The sequence below is a fragment of the Malania oleifera genome, chromosome 13, assembly GCF_029873635.1.
Source record: "Malania oleifera isolate guangnan ecotype guangnan chromosome 13, ASM2987363v1, whole genome shotgun sequence".
NCBI classification, from domain to species: Eukaryota; Viridiplantae; Streptophyta; class Magnoliopsida; order Santalales; family Ximeniaceae; genus Malania; species Malania oleifera.
Window position 1 is genome coordinate 82085443 of NC_080429.1, and position 15708 is coordinate 82101150.

General features: G+C 32.2%; 1 protein-coding gene across 1 annotated transcript; it reads left to right on the forward strand.

Moving 5' to 3' along the window:
* The first annotated feature begins 13039 nt into the window (after positions 1 to 13039).
* On the forward strand, positions 13040 to 14929 carry LOC131146884 (protein CURLY FLAG LEAF 1-like). The gene is made up of 2 exons (XM_058096720.1): positions 13040 to 13579; positions 14294 to 14929. The coding sequence occupies exons 1-2, from the start codon at positions 13322 to 13324 to the stop codon at positions 14621 to 14623; spliced, it is 588 nt and encodes a 195-aa protein (XP_057952703.1). The 5' UTR covers positions 13040 to 13321; the 3' UTR covers positions 14624 to 14929.
* The last annotated feature ends 779 nt before the right edge of the window (positions 14930 to 15708 follow it).

Here is a 15708-nt window from a genome sequence, read left to right on the forward strand (position 1 = left end):
CATTATTGGTCGGAGTATTGGTCCAACTAAAATATTGACTTCACTGGATTCGTCAACGATTCGATTTTAAAATAACAATTCGTTTGAACCGTTTCTCCATATTTATTTTCTATTTAAAAGAAAAAAAAAACAACATTTTCCCACATTTTCCCTTCTTTTCTACCACTTCTACATTTTCTCTTAGCCAAACCAAAAAGGTGCAAAAAAAATAGCAACAAGCAGAAAGTAAAGCCTTCCATCTTCCTACAATTTCTTACCAACCAAACAAAAAATGGTAGTACAAGGATTATTATATGTGGCGTGATTAGAAAAAAGGTCCACCTAATTCTAAATTGTCCCCTATTACACGTTAACTTAAAATTTCAAAATTTCAACGCAATTTGTCAAAAGCAGTCCTTGGTTTGAGCTTCCCAAGCTAAAATTCAATTAGTCCGACCAAGTGCGTCAAGAATTTTAATTCCATTTCACTTTTCACTATCCATTCATTGTACCAAACACAGCTTTCATTTAACTTTTAATTTTCTTTACGCCCATCATGCTTTGTCCACTACGTACCACTTTACTATGAAAAGGAAAAGGAAAAGCAGCTCCACCTATATATATATATATATATATGAAAAACTATAGTGGCATTTATCACTCTTTAAAATATTTTTTATTACATGGTGAAAGTTTGAATTTCGGGGTAAATTTCTTTGTCTAGATTTAAATAAAAATATTATATTAAATTTTACCGAAGTATTTATAATTAAAAATTTTAAATCTTACAATTCGTAAGTTTAATTCTGTGATAAAATAATATAATTTTAAATATCATCTCTGCTTTTGTATATAAATATCAATGTGTTTTTCTTGCATTCCTTCGGTATTTTCTTGAATTTTATAATAGTGTCCAGTACATTAGTTAGCCGTATAGTTCTTTTATCTCTTAAACATTTCTGAATTTTAACTGGGATATTATATGGTCATGTGCATTTCGTACTTTTCATCTTTTTTAAAGTCATCGTAACTTCAATTACTCTAATTTTGCTTAAATATCACACTAACCAATGTAAATATGTGGGCTGCCTCCATTAAAAGAAAAATATTTTTAAAAAATAATATTTAATATGTGATTCTTCTATGTCAATTTCTTTAAATTTGAATTGAAATTTATGAGAAAAATAAGATTAGATGCTAGAAAAGTCCTTTTATTTTGCTTTTAGTAGGGATCCCGTGCTACGTCGAGATTGAACAAAATGTGTTTTTTAATAATAAATATGCTCTAATATAATTAAATACACACGTTAATAATGTTGTAGCAAAAATTTATTGACAATAGAAATAGATGCGCTAAATTTAGGGATGGGTGGAGAATATATTTCCTTAATTTTAAGTATTCTTTAACTATTATGTCTCATAAATTTTGGATTCAATTATTTTAAATATGTTAAGATCTAATATGTTAATTCCATGATCTTTTGATCGAAAAATATTTTCTTTACTATATTTTTTAATTAATTAAGTGGACAAGGAAAAAAGAAAATTAAACATGTCTAATATGGAAAATTAATTTCCTGCCATTTGATTATCTAAAATTAGGTAACAAATATGTTTTCTTAATTTTCTGATAATTTAATTAGCATGTTTCTGGATTTTTATTAAATTAATTGCACTTTAAAGTGTTGGCTTTATAAGGTTTAAAATCTTCTTTTGATGATAAAAAATCAGAAGAACTTAACATATTTGGTTAAGTGATAATATTTTAAGATTCAAGCATGAGAATACAAGGTCAGGTGCTCACAAGGATTTTTGAAAACTTATATTCCAAAGAAAGATGATCAAACGAAGCATGGATTCAAAGATGATCTAATAAATATTGAAACTTAAAGGGCATAAATATTAAAGAGAACTTGCTAAAAGCTTAAAGTATATTGAAGTTTGAAGACAAAACGGAGCCGAAGAGAGACAAGCATAAAGATTTAAGTGCTTAAAATGTCAAAGTCTTAAGAAGTCTTTAAATAAGTATTTCAAACAATTTCAATATGGATGCATGAAGTTCTTAGGTTAATTTATTGGACCTAGATATCTTTTAAAATACTTGAAAAATATTTTTATAAGATCAAAAATTATTTCAAGAAGTTAAAATTATTTTTGGAATGAAAAGCACCAAAAATAGGATTTTTCAAATGCTATTATTTTTTCTATATCCTCATTGATGTACATTTTTCTTTATCAAAAACTCATTATTTTAAAAAGTGTTCAACATGAAAGTTGTGAAATTTTCTCTTAGCTTTCTGTCGATATAAAGAACTTATAATTTAGAGTTACATAGAAAACGTTATGACCAAAATATTGAAAGGGGGTTAAAGCTGTCAGGCGACTGAAGATTAAGTTCAGTCTTCTAAAGAATTTTCAGATGAATTTCTGAACAAACAAAGCACCTTCAGACATCTGAACCATGAGTTCAGTCGTCTGAACTAGGATTTCAGAAAACTGAACCCTCAATTCAGTCATCTGACCCTGTGTCCAATTCAATTTTTTCAAAGCATTACGGAACTTTAGAAGACTAAATCCGAAAGTTCAATCATCTGAGCACTGTTAACGGACATATTTTTTAAAAGTTTTTAAATTCAAATTCATATTTCTTGTGCTTCAAACTTTCTATAAACTTGGGAAACACGAAATAGATTTGATTTCTCATCTATAAATAACCCACCAAAGCTAAGGATTAATTACACTAAGAAATTATAGCAATCAAGCTTTCTTATTCTCAAATTTCCATATTCTCTCAAAGCTCTCTTGTGCAATCAATTTCTAAATTTCACTACTGAGATTTTGCTAATTTAAAGGTCACGATTCTTGTGTTCTTAACTGAATTTTACAACTAAGAAAGAATCCTGGTAATATCTTTTTAAGCTTCATCTTTCTATATCATGATTTTGATTGAAGTATATAGTTTTAAATTGTACTAATTAGCTCTATTATGAGAGTGTCCTTGTACACCATATTGTTTCTTGTTTCTTGTTTCTTTGATGATTTCAGGTTGTTGGATCGTTGACTGAGTATGGGGTATTACTTGGAGAGGTGTTGCTCTAACCTATTGAAGAAGTGACCAAGTATGGGGTATCACTTGGAGAGATGTTGCTCTACCCTACTTAAGGAGTGTTTAAGGGTGGGGTATCACTTGTAAAAGGTTTGTTCCTCCTGAAAAGGAATGGTATAGTGGAATCCTTTGGTGATATTGACCAAAGGCGAGGACGTAGGCCGGAGATAAGTCGAACCTCGTATAAACTCTTGTCTCTCTCTCTTTCCTTACTCTCTTTAATTTTCAGAAAATATTAATTGTGTGGTTGTGTTTTAATTTCTGATCATATACACTACGTGGATTGGACATTAAATAAACTAAAACTTAATTTGTTTTTGGGATTTGTGGAAACCAAAAGGAAGTAAGTTAGTTGATCAATACAAATTGTGAAAACCGAAAGGGAGTACGTTGATTAATTCAATACCCAAGACTTATTAACTGAAAGTTTATTTAAAGTCTAAATTCTTGGAAAGAGTATTGGATTTCATATTGAGTATCATATTGAGAAATCAAATCCATTAATCACAGGGCTTACATATATTTACAAGGCTGCAAACAAGAAAATATCTTGAATTCTTAAAAAGCCGAAAATTGGCAAAAGGCTATCTTGATTGGGTATTTGTGGATTGAACACTTTGATTGTTAAATGGTTGGTTGATTGTTTAAGTTTTATTTACTTGTGTTGTGTTGAATACTTTAGTTGTTGGTTTGTGGATTGAACAAGTAAATAAGTTTTTTGCTAAATAAGTAAATAAGCTTTTACTGTGTATTTGATAAATCAACAAAAAATTCATAAAAAGAATTAAAAAAAATTTTAATAATCCAATTCACCCCCCTCTTGGGACAACTCTTTAACTTTCATAAAGAATAACTTAAAGTTATATATATATATATATATATATATAATGAGTTAATATGTTTTTAACTAATTAAGTCAATATTAAAAAATTTATAAAATATATATTATCTAGAAACATTTTCTTATTTCTAGCGGTACTTAATAAAATGTTTAGTGAATATTTAGCTAGTATTTAATATGTTAATTCCATATATGAATTTTCCTTATTGGTTTAGCTAGTTAACTTATTATGAAGAGGATAAAAACAAATATTTTCCATACAATTAATTATCTTTTAGCAGCAAATATGTTTCCTTTGTTTTTTCTAATTTTAAACTAACTATATCTTAATTTGTATAAATTAATTGTATATTAAAAAATAATTAATTTTTCCTTAATATTTGGAACCAATACATTTTCTTAGTTAACCGGGTTAGTGTCAAGAAAGATAAAAAAGAAATAAAATATGTTTCATCCAAAAAAAAAAAATAGTTGTTGGAATTGGTGTATTTCCAAGAGGGGGGGGGGGGGGAGTGAATTGGGTATTAAAAATTTATCTCCTATGTTCAATTTAATCAGCAGTATAACACAACCTAAGGTCTGTCTATGCAATCCTAAATATATAGATAAATATAATGTGCGGGAATTAAATCATGCGCAACATTCACAGTCTATTGAAAATAATCATACATGTGTAGTAAATAAATTGCGAAAATATAACGTGCACATGTGATATATTATCGGGGTTTGGCTAGTACTACCTATGTCCCCACCTCAGCTAGCAAGCCTAAAAATTACACTAATACTCACTTAATGGGTGGAACGACATTGGATACAATATTAGGTCAAATTACCAGGACTAACCTTAACCTTTATAACTGATCCTTACGAGTTAAATCAACACCCCCTCAGGCCACGTCTGGAATTACAACAATGAATATAAAATTTGCGTACTAATAAAGATACTAATAACACAAGCAGATTTGTACCGAGATGCACAAACAATAACCAATGCACTTCAATAGGATATGACGTATAAGCTTAGTGAAGATATTTGAATCTACTCTCAATATTGTGTCAATATGCAATCAAAGTGTGAGAGTGTGTTAGCAAAGTTTCTTTGAAACAATCTATATAAATATATCAACCAAAAATAATATTTCAAAGATTTCAAGTGTATAATCAAATATCTCAAAATATTTTCCGAAAATTCAAGCACAAGAGATATTTAGAAAAGCAAGCCTGTCCAAAAATATTTTCTTAAAAAACACAAGACAAGCTCAAGATTCTTGCAATAAAAATGTAAAGACTTGCAAGCTTAAAACGTCTTCCCCAAAAAGATTATATTGATTAAATCACTGGGGAAAAACTTTGGGCTTAACTTTTGCTAAAATCAACAATCAATATGAGAGTATGAGCTAGTGGAAACAATCTAGGATCTCTTAAAGCACTCTAACCAAATTTGTTTTTGGCAAAGGAATAGGAATAGGTGGAGTATATAGGCTTGTTTGGGAATGAAAAGCTTAAGTAGATTCAGAGAGAAATTTTGTTAATTAAGGCACTAATCTGCTCTTTGTTTTTCCAAATAAAGGTATATATATATCCTTCAATAAACATATGACTGTTGGGATATAAAGGGAATTATTAAAATTATTTAATAACCCTTTAATCCAAATTACCTTTAACTAACCACAGTTACTGCGGTTAAAAAATTTGGCAACCTGAGAGTTTCGATTGACTATGTTTTAAGTTCAGTCGACTATATTCATAAGTACAATCGATCGAGGCACTTTTTGAACTATAGATATAGTCAATTGAATTAAGGTGATTTTGAAAACTTTTGAGGTTCAATCGACTATATCTGAAATTCAGTCTGCTATTTATATGGTTCAGTCGACTCAATCACAAATTAACTAGAAGTTTGGTCGACTAAGTTGTTGGGGGTCAGACACGTGCTAGTTCGGTCGATTGTGGAAGATACGTTAAAAAATGTTTGGTCGACTGAGCCATGGTCAAACTGTTGACCCTTGAATGGTTTGGTCGACTAAGCTGAATGTAACCAGTTGGGTTCATTCGATTGAGTGACTTTCAGTTATTATTTTAGGTCCTGTTTTTTAGTATAGTTTACCCCTGTTTTCATTGTTATGATTAATAAGATAGAGGGGATTTTTCCAAGTGACGTGTAGGGACCTAGGGTCGTTCTAAGATCTAGGCTTTTAATTTAGCTTAAAAACCTGGCGTTGGTCGACCTATGGTCATTTGAGGTTATAGTCCCACCATGCATGCAGTGCATTAATTATTACGGATCATTGATTTTTACAAACCAAAAATGAAAATATAATGCACTACAATACAACTTGAAACAAACAAAAAACTTCATGCTCTACTCTTTTGCAAATTTATGGATTGTGCCAAATGGTGTGCGCACTTAAGTGTTTTTTAGCTTCCATTGCTCATCTGTCATCTGTACTTAGAAAAAAAAATCTATTCAAACACTTAGCACACAGATGAGATACTGTGATTTGTCATAATCAAAACAGGGATTAGACTCTGTGGACTTTGGTGCAATCCCAAGAGGGGGGTGAATTGGAGATTTAAAAATTTATTCCTAGGTCAACTAGTCCAGCAGCAGTATTACTCAACCTAGGGGCAGTCTAAGTAAGTTTGAAATTGTAGATATGATATATTAAACAATTTTCAGTACATGCACCACAATTTCAGTATTTCTTAACTAGATACAATATTGTCTCAACCAAATATGTAGTATATTCAGTAGGGAAATTAAATCAAGTACAAAGCATAATATAATGTAAGAAATGTAAAGGTGATCCAGAATATGATATCAGGATTCGGCCAATACTACCTATGTCCCCGCCTTGGCTCACAAGCACAAGGATTCCACTAACTTTCCTAACCAGGTCAAAGTCAATCTGAGACCTTTCACAGGGCAAGTCTCCCTCTTCTGAACACACGTTAGGTATACAAATTAGCTCAAATTTTGACGTACAAATAAAGTGCTTCTATACAAGCATATATGTACCACAATATAGTCTAGATAGATATGTACTCACAGATGATAGAATTTATGCTCAGTGCAAATAAAGTGTGCTAACACTCAATCTGGTGTAAATATAAAATCAAGTCCTAGAGTGTATTTTCAAACCATCTTTGAAACAATGTATCAATATTGATCAATCACCACAAGTTTCAAAGAGTTCCAACCAGAGTATTCAAAATATCTCAAAGATAATTTTCTCAAAATAATAGATCAAGAGATATTTGAAAAGTATGCTTGTGAAAAAGATTTTACACAATCAAAAACCACAAGCTTGAGGAGTCTTGCAACAAAGATGCAAGGACTCACTAGCTACAAAGGTTTTCCCACAAAAAATTTATTAGTTAAAATTGGGGGAAAAACCTTATGCTCAACTCTCAATCCAAAAATCAAATATACAATACAATGAGAGTTTCCTAACAAAGAGAATAATGTATAACCATTCAAAGAACTCTCACAAGGATTGATTTTAGAAAATGAATAGTAGTATGTGAGGGTATAGACTTTGTGTTTGGAAAAAACTCTCTAAAAAATATAGAGAATGTTTTTTCTAATCAAAGTACTAATTACCTCCTAATATGAGCAAATGAACCCATATATATAGAGAAAACCAAATTATATCGTTGGGGATACATAGGGAATTATTAAAATTATTTAAAATGTGTTTAAGAAATTAACCCTATTTAATCCCAATTAACGGTGGTAAAAATTTGGTCAACCCGAGAGTTTTGGTTGACCGAGCTATAGGTTCGGTCACCCGAACAGACACAAAAGAAAAAGTCAATTTTGAAGTTCGGGTGCCTGATTAAGGGTTTGGTCTGCTGACCAAGGCGGTTTTCCAATCTGTCCGAGGTTTGGTCGCCTGGCCTCAAGTTCAATTTTCTGAACTTGTACAATTAGTTGCCTAGGGGTATTGTGAACATGAAGTTTGGGCGGGCGCCGAGTTGTTTGGAAAAAGTTAGGGTTTGAGTTCGGTCGACCGTAGACACTTAGTTCACTTTGAGTTCGATCGCCCGAAGGCAGGTCTACTTTTTGACTAGTCAACAATTCAGTCGACCAAGGCAATTTTACTTGCCTGGTTCGGTTGCCCGAAGCCCTTATGATTTTAAGCCTAAGTTCCATTCTTTAATTAAATTTACCCCTGATGACATGTGAGTGTAATGGGGTCCTATGCATTAAGTGTGTAGGAACCTAAGGTCAATCTACGACAACCTGACCATATAGTCCTATCATGCATGATGCAGTTATTACAAATCATATAGAATTACAATCCAGAATGAAGAATATAAAAATACAATTACAAATTAAGCACAATATTCTTCTATCTTCCTTGGGGGTCACCAAATGCCATCATGATATAATGTTCTTTTCAACTTTGTGCATGGAGTGAACCTGCATGCAAGCTCAGGGTAGACATTAGTACCAATGTATTTGTCATTATCAAAATAGGATATGACCAATTAGGTCAATAGACTCAAAAATTCAACATTAGTTTAAACAAATTGAGGGACAAATGTTTCCTTATTGTTATCCTTAGATAATACTTTTAGACTAAATTATTTTAAATTAGTTATGGCCCAATATGTCAATGACAAGTAATCTTTTAATTGCAAAATTGCATTCATGATGTCTCTTTAGTAAATTATTGTAGACATTAGGTTAAAGAGACTCAATTTGGTTTCCAACATTTTGTTAACTGGTGACAAATCAAATAAGTATAAATAACCAAACCATTGATACTCTAACTAGTCTATTTACTTTAGAAAAGGAAATAGTCACTTCATTTTATTTTTGTAAAAGGAAAAATAAAAGAAAGAGAATAAGTTCAGGAGTACTTTTTTGAATGGGGAATGTAATTCTTTCAATTCTTTTTTATTTGAATTTGAAGAATTAGCACTCTAAAATACTTACTCTATGAATAGTTACCATGTTTACCTTATTTGTGTATGTGTGTGTGTGTCCCTTTTTGAAAATAATTTTCTGAAATAAATGGTTGAAATTTTGAAAAATATTTAGAAACCATGTTGCAGGATCAAGCGATCTATCGTTTGCAGAGGCCATTTGAATGCCACTTGACAACTTTTTCCTTTGTTGTCCATTTGTTTCAAAAAATTTTTGAGCCCTTAATTCCTTTGAAAAGACTTTTGTAGGAAAATCCTTACAAAGAATTGAACCTCATGAAAATCTTACTACTTAGTGTCTATTCAAAATGAATACACAAACATGCAAACAATTAGAAAATAAAGAAGAGAAGAATCTACAAAGTAGACTGCCTATATATCCTCAAAATAGGAATTAAGTCATATGTAGTTCCTAAAAAAATATTTTAAATTTCAATGTTTAAAACAATTTTTGTGTTGTTTTGTTAAAAACTTTTGAATTTTCATGATTTGATTTCCTTGGGAGTAAAATCATAAAACTCGACTTGAAAACTCTTAAATTACCTTTTATAAAAAGAGGCTTTTAATCTAGCTAACAACCTCATAATAAATGGTTCATTAAAAAAGTTGAATTTTCTAAAAAAGATATTTAATTATTTTGGAAGGAAAATCATAAAACTTATATTTAAAAGTATAGATTTTTGGAGGGAGAACGACAAACCTACCTTGACATTGTTGAAAAAAGTTGGAGAAGATCCCAAACACCGCATCATGGATGTATGACTCCAAAATATTTTGAAAATGTTGTAAAAGCATGGGAGCTTCTTTTATGAAAACTTCACACAAATTAATTTTCTTGATGAAAAAAGGTTTTTTTTTAATGGAGAAACCTTGAAAAAATCTAATGAAATGACATTTAATCTCAACCAAATATGCTCTACTAAGTGTAAAGACCCAAAACACTTAAATTCTCATAGAAAAATATGAAAAAGTGCAGAAAATAGCAATCTCAAGATTTGGCAATCGATCACTTGTAGAAACTAATCGACTGCCTAGTAGCTAATGATTACTTTTCATAATGAAAAAGGGTCGGCCGACTGCCTGCTTGCATGGACTGACCAACTGCCTGCATAGGCTGGCTGACTGCTTGCATATATACTTCCACAAACATGCTAAATTTTGAACTTCAAACATACTTTTTAATATGCAATCTTGACTAAAACATGTCCTATTACTTTTAACATGTATTTTGATATGGATTAATGGAAAAATCATGAAGCACTAGTCACAATATCCCAAAAAAAAAAAAAAAAAGTATCAATATGCATCAACATAACAAAATTTAATGAAACAAATGGAAATGAATGAAATAGAGGGTTAGGTGTAATTACTTTATTAAAGAATAATCCTTTGTAAATCAAGTGGAAGACACTCTTACTTCAAATCACACCCCAAATCTCCTTTTCAAAATAAGGGATGTGTGTTTTTCTTCAATAAAAGTCTCCTTTTCACTCACATAAGACCTTGAAAACCTCACCTTGCTCTACTTGGACGTGCCCTAATATCTCCCCCAAGAGGTTCTTTTGTACACCTTTAATGGAAGAGAAAACCCATTTGAATTTAAATTTTAAAAATTCAAATTAAAAAACAACTACTAATAACCACCAATCCTTAACTGTTAATGTTGGAAGTTGACTTGTGGCATCAATGGGATACGAGGCAAGCCCAAAATTCCTAACCAATTATATGCAAACAACTCAAAAATTTGAATTTTGGCAAGGTTAGTCGACTGCCTATAGGTGACACCAAACACTATAATGGGAAGGCCGATCAATACCTGTTGTTCGCAAGTGCCCAGTGGAAGCCTCACACAAACTAGAAACAATCATGGAACAACAACGCAATCACTCAACGATGAATTATATGAAATGAGAAATCACTCAACAATTAGAATAAACAAAAGCAACAATTAAAGACACAAGGTTTACGTGGTTCAGTAATTTGCCTATGTCCACGGGAGCAGCAATTGAATTTTCACTATCACTAATGTCAAGATTATAATTAGGGTTACAAAATATGATTATATATGAACCCTAAGCATTTGGGAACCTTAGAACCTATCTAAATAATCCTTGTAGAAATCCATGGAGAAAAATCCTCCAATCTCCCCAATTTACTAATCTCCAAATTCAAAAACCATAACTTGCATTGAACGAAACCTTGCATTCTGCTTGAAACCATCGATGGTTACACTCAAATCGTCAACGGTTATCCTTTAATTCTGAAACCGTTGAGCAAATCATCTATGGTTTTCATCTTGCATACTTCTCTTTTGTTCCTCGCTTCACGATATTTTCTAGGGGCATGCGTTTCACTCAAAATATAAGCCACAAATCCATGCGCTCCACTCAAAATATAAGCCCCAAACCCAACAATCTCCACTTTGGCGAATATTCACCACTTAAGAGAAAAAAGAAAGCATAACCGGTGCTCCACCTGGGATAGTAGATTGGGGCCATCTCCAGTCTAGCATGTGGCAATGTTGATAAAGTCCAAGCAATACTTGAACTTGTCCATTGTGACCGGCTTTGTTAGTATATTAGTTGCATTGTTAGGCGTGTGAACCTTCTCAAGTAGAAGTTTACCTTAAGCAATCAGTTCCCTGATCCATTGAAATTGCACGTCAATGTGTTTTGTCCTCGCATGATACACCTGATTCTTCGTCAAGTATATGACACTCTAACTGTCACACTACAGCCGAACTCCACCTTCCTGGACACCCAGCTCTCTAACCAATCTCGTAAGCCACAACGCTTCCTTGGTAGTTTCAGCCACTGTTGCCCCTTTCTTTTCCCTTCCAACTTCTATTCCCCCCTCTTTATCATTATTTAAAATACCATAATTTCTTTGGGACATTACATTAAATATATATAGCCTCTTCAGAAGGACTATTTTATCATCTCTTCTAGAGATTGATACTTCATATATATGTGGTACAGAAATAAAACCGTCCATTAAGGCAATATAAATATATGGAAATATGTTAGTTGGTTAGAACCTCATAAATGAAATAAGAATTAAACAAATATATCAGTTGGTTAGAGTCTTGTGCTAATAACGTGTTATAAAATGATGCAAGAATTAATAATAAAATAAATAGAGTTGAGAAGAAAAATAAACAAAGACGAGGCAAAGATTTTACGTGGTTCGGATATACCTACTCCATGATTGGATCAAAGTTTCACAATTTCAGGAGGAATTACCAATATGATATGGATATGCCCTTTTACAAAATATCTTTCCTTATTTCTTTTATATCTCTCCTCTTTCTTTCTACTTCTATCTTACTCTCTTCTTCTTTTTCTACACTTCCTTTTTGTTTTTCCATACTCCATTGGCTTTGTAGGAGAAGGTATTTATAGCCTTCACAAGTTAGCTAACGCTAACTTTATTAGTGCAAACATATGAGGTAGGTTCACATAGAGACATAATTATTGTAGATATATGAGACAGTTTGATAAGGACATGAAGAAGTGCAGATATATTGGGCAGGTTCATAGGGACAAGAATTAGTATACATATATGGGACAAGTTCATACTTGACATAGCGGACATCCACTTATATTTCATAACAAGTTTAAGTTTGTTCATAAAATGTCTATTATTAAGAATTGGTTAGTTATAGTAGATTACTTATAATTAGTTATAGTTAGATATATAGAAAAAATGTTGTTACCACAAATCAAGTAACAAAGCAAAGCTTTTTTATGAATTCAAAATAAAGAATAAATAAAGAAAATTATTCCTAAATTTCACTATAAGAATGGTTGTTCTTATCTTATTGAATATTGGATAAAACATTAAAGAATATACAAATAATAGTTGTTCTCTCAATTATTAAAAAATTTTACTATATTCTATCTTATTAAAAGAAATAACTATTTTGCTAACCAAACCTAACATAAAATTTTACAATCAACCTTTTGAAAGTTCGAGAGTTTGTTAGTAATTTTTGGAATCACATTATGTGCATTTTTGTATTGTTGATTGTTAGAATATAAACGAGGATATTATCAAATACAAAATGTTCCATACATTTAGAAATATTAGATTGAGATCCAAATTTTATATTTATATAAATTTAAATAAAAATAATATTAAATTTCTTTTAATTTACACAAATTCAAATTCTTATCCTCCAATATTATACTCCCAATCGGAAAAGATTCACAAGGTACTATGGTTTTGTGGGTGAAGCCTCATCTGAAAATGATCAATTTGAAATGGTAAAAGCTGTCCGTCAGATTCGTTTGCCCTCAGAACTTGGACCCCTTTACTCTCTCTCTCTCCTTAAAAAACTCAGCCCACCCGCTAACACCCTCTCTCTCTCTCTCTCTCTCTCTCTCTCTCTCTCTCTCTCTCTCTCTCTCTCAATTTTCTTCATATTTTGTATTGCATATTTCTGGGTCAGCTAAGCAGCAATGGCAGCTCCAAACATGGCGGCCATCACTGCTTCTCTGGAGCGATCTCTTCAAAACTGCTCCCTAAATCAAAGCAGCAGCAGCAGCAACATGTCTGGCGGAGAAGGCGCCGGCGCTATTGGATTGGGCAGGTCTTCTTCCTCAGACGCCCCTCCCCACTCCCACACCAACCACCTCTCCTTCTCCCCTGACACCGCCTTAGAACTCAGCTCCCAACTCTCTCTCCCTCACCATTGGGAACAATGCTTGGATTTAAAGGTTCAATTCCATTTCCTAATCAATTAATTATATTCTTCATTCATGTGTGTGTGTGTGTGTGTGTGTGTGTTAACATATATGCATATGCCCCCCTTCTTCATTCTGCTACACTACTTAAATGAAACAAGACAGAGTTTCAGGCCAAAACCCCAAACAGGGAACATCCCTTTTCCATTAATTGCTCCCTTCTATTTTCAGATATGGAAAAGGAAAAACAAAAAATTACCGGGTTTTGTTCATTTCTTGGTTTTCTTTAATGGGTGTCCTTTATATTGTTTCAAGAATGATTCATATGAAAGATGTTTAAAGAATCTGTAATGTAATCTTTTTAAATTTGCAGAAGCTAAAAATGCTTGGATTTAAAGTTCCATTTCCTCAATCAATTAATTCTTCCTTCATGTATATATTTCCTTCTTCCTATATATGTTTCTCTTTAATTACTTTCTTCCTCAGAATGAAAAGGCAGAGTTTCAGGCCAAACCTTGAAATGGGAGCATGCCCTTTCCATTAATTACTTTTATGTTTCCTTCTATTTTCAGATATAGAAAATGAAAAAAAGAAGAAGAAACAAATAGGTTTTTCTCATTTCATGATTTGCTTTAATGGATGTCTTCTGTTTTGTTTTAAGACCATTAATATGAAAGTAAATGTTTAAAGAATATTTGATGTAAAGTTTTTAAGTCTGCAGAAGCTGACCATTGTATGGATCTGCAGACTGGGGAGATTTATTACATTGACTGGAGGAACGGAGTGAAAGCAACGGAAGATCCACGAACTGCGACGGCGGATTACAGCGGCGGCGGCGACGGCAGTGGAGAGTACTACCCGGAAGATGACAATAGCTCGTATGAAAGCGAAGAGTCTTCGTCGGAATCGTCTCCGGCGTCGTCGTCAAGAGAACGTTTTCAGAACGACAGTGTTTTGGTGGTGGCCGGCTGCAAGAGCTGTCTCATGTATTTCATGGTGCCCAAACAAGTCCAGGACTGCCCCAAATGCGCCGGTCAACTTCTCCACTTCGATCGATCCGAGAATGGCTCTCCATAAAGTCAGAAGAAAGATTAATTTCTCATTTTATAGTTCAATCTTTTTTATTTTCTCTAAATTGTTGCGTAATTTTGCTCTCCAGAGATTGTCATTTGTGGGTTGATGAAATCAAAATGAGACAAATGGGTTCTGATTAAGTTTACTGCTATATTTCCTTTTCTCAGTTCTCAACTTCTCATCTCAGTTTGTAGATTTTTCTTTTCTTTGGGTTTGAGTCTGTTTTGGGCACCATGGAATTTGCAGGATGAGTCGCGAAGCACAATGTCAATGATAGAACAAAGAATAAAATTAGTAATGATTGCGACATGCTGCTTTCTTTCTCTTTTCTTTCTTTCTTTATTTCTTTCATCTTCTGCATCTTGTGTATACAATTATTAATGTCAAAGATATGACTGCTCCTCTAATTTAATTCAAATTATTGTTGTTATTATTATTATTATTATTACTATTATTAAGTTTGTATAATCAAAACACGCAGCCTTTAATTAAATGAAGTTTAACTGGAGAAGTTTTCTCGTGGGTTGATCTATTCCGGGTCAAAAGCGATTCTTTTATAAGTTTGGTGAAGAATGCTAGGGTATGGATTTGTTTAGAAATATATATATATATATATATATATATATATATGTATGTGTGTATATATATCTTCTTTTGTTTCAAAGATGAAGCAAGTGTATGGTTGTCGTGATATTCTTGGAAAACTTTTATACCATTTTGTTTTGTTGGCCAAAATAGTAGTCTTGCAGAAAGCGAGTTGTGGAGGGATGTTTGTTTATTGCGGCAATAAAATTAAACATTTGATTAAGGACTGAGTAGTAGATGCGGGTCGTGGGGGTAAAGTTTGCGCACTATAGATTAATCGTTGTCTATCCCTTTACTAGGTCTCACATATACGGGAGTTTTGTGTACCAGCTACTCCTCCCTCTCTTTAATTTTTTTTTCTTTGTTTCCCCCTTGATTTAGCATTTTAAAATACTTTGGAAGGTTATAGTGAACATCATAGTGGTTTAAGTGCTTGGCAATCCTTAATGATTTATAAACCCTAAATTGTGTTTTAAAAGTTTGTCAATGGTTTAATTAATTTT

Coding starts and splice junctions, on each gene's coding strand:
- LOC131146884 (XM_058096720.1), top strand. CDS start 13,322: ATGGCAGCTCCAAACATGGCGGCCATCACTGCTTCTCTGGAGCGATCT. Junction 13,580..14,293: donor AACAATGCTTGGATTTAAAG/GTTCAATTCCAT, acceptor ATGGATCTGCAG/ACTGGGGAGATTTATTACAT.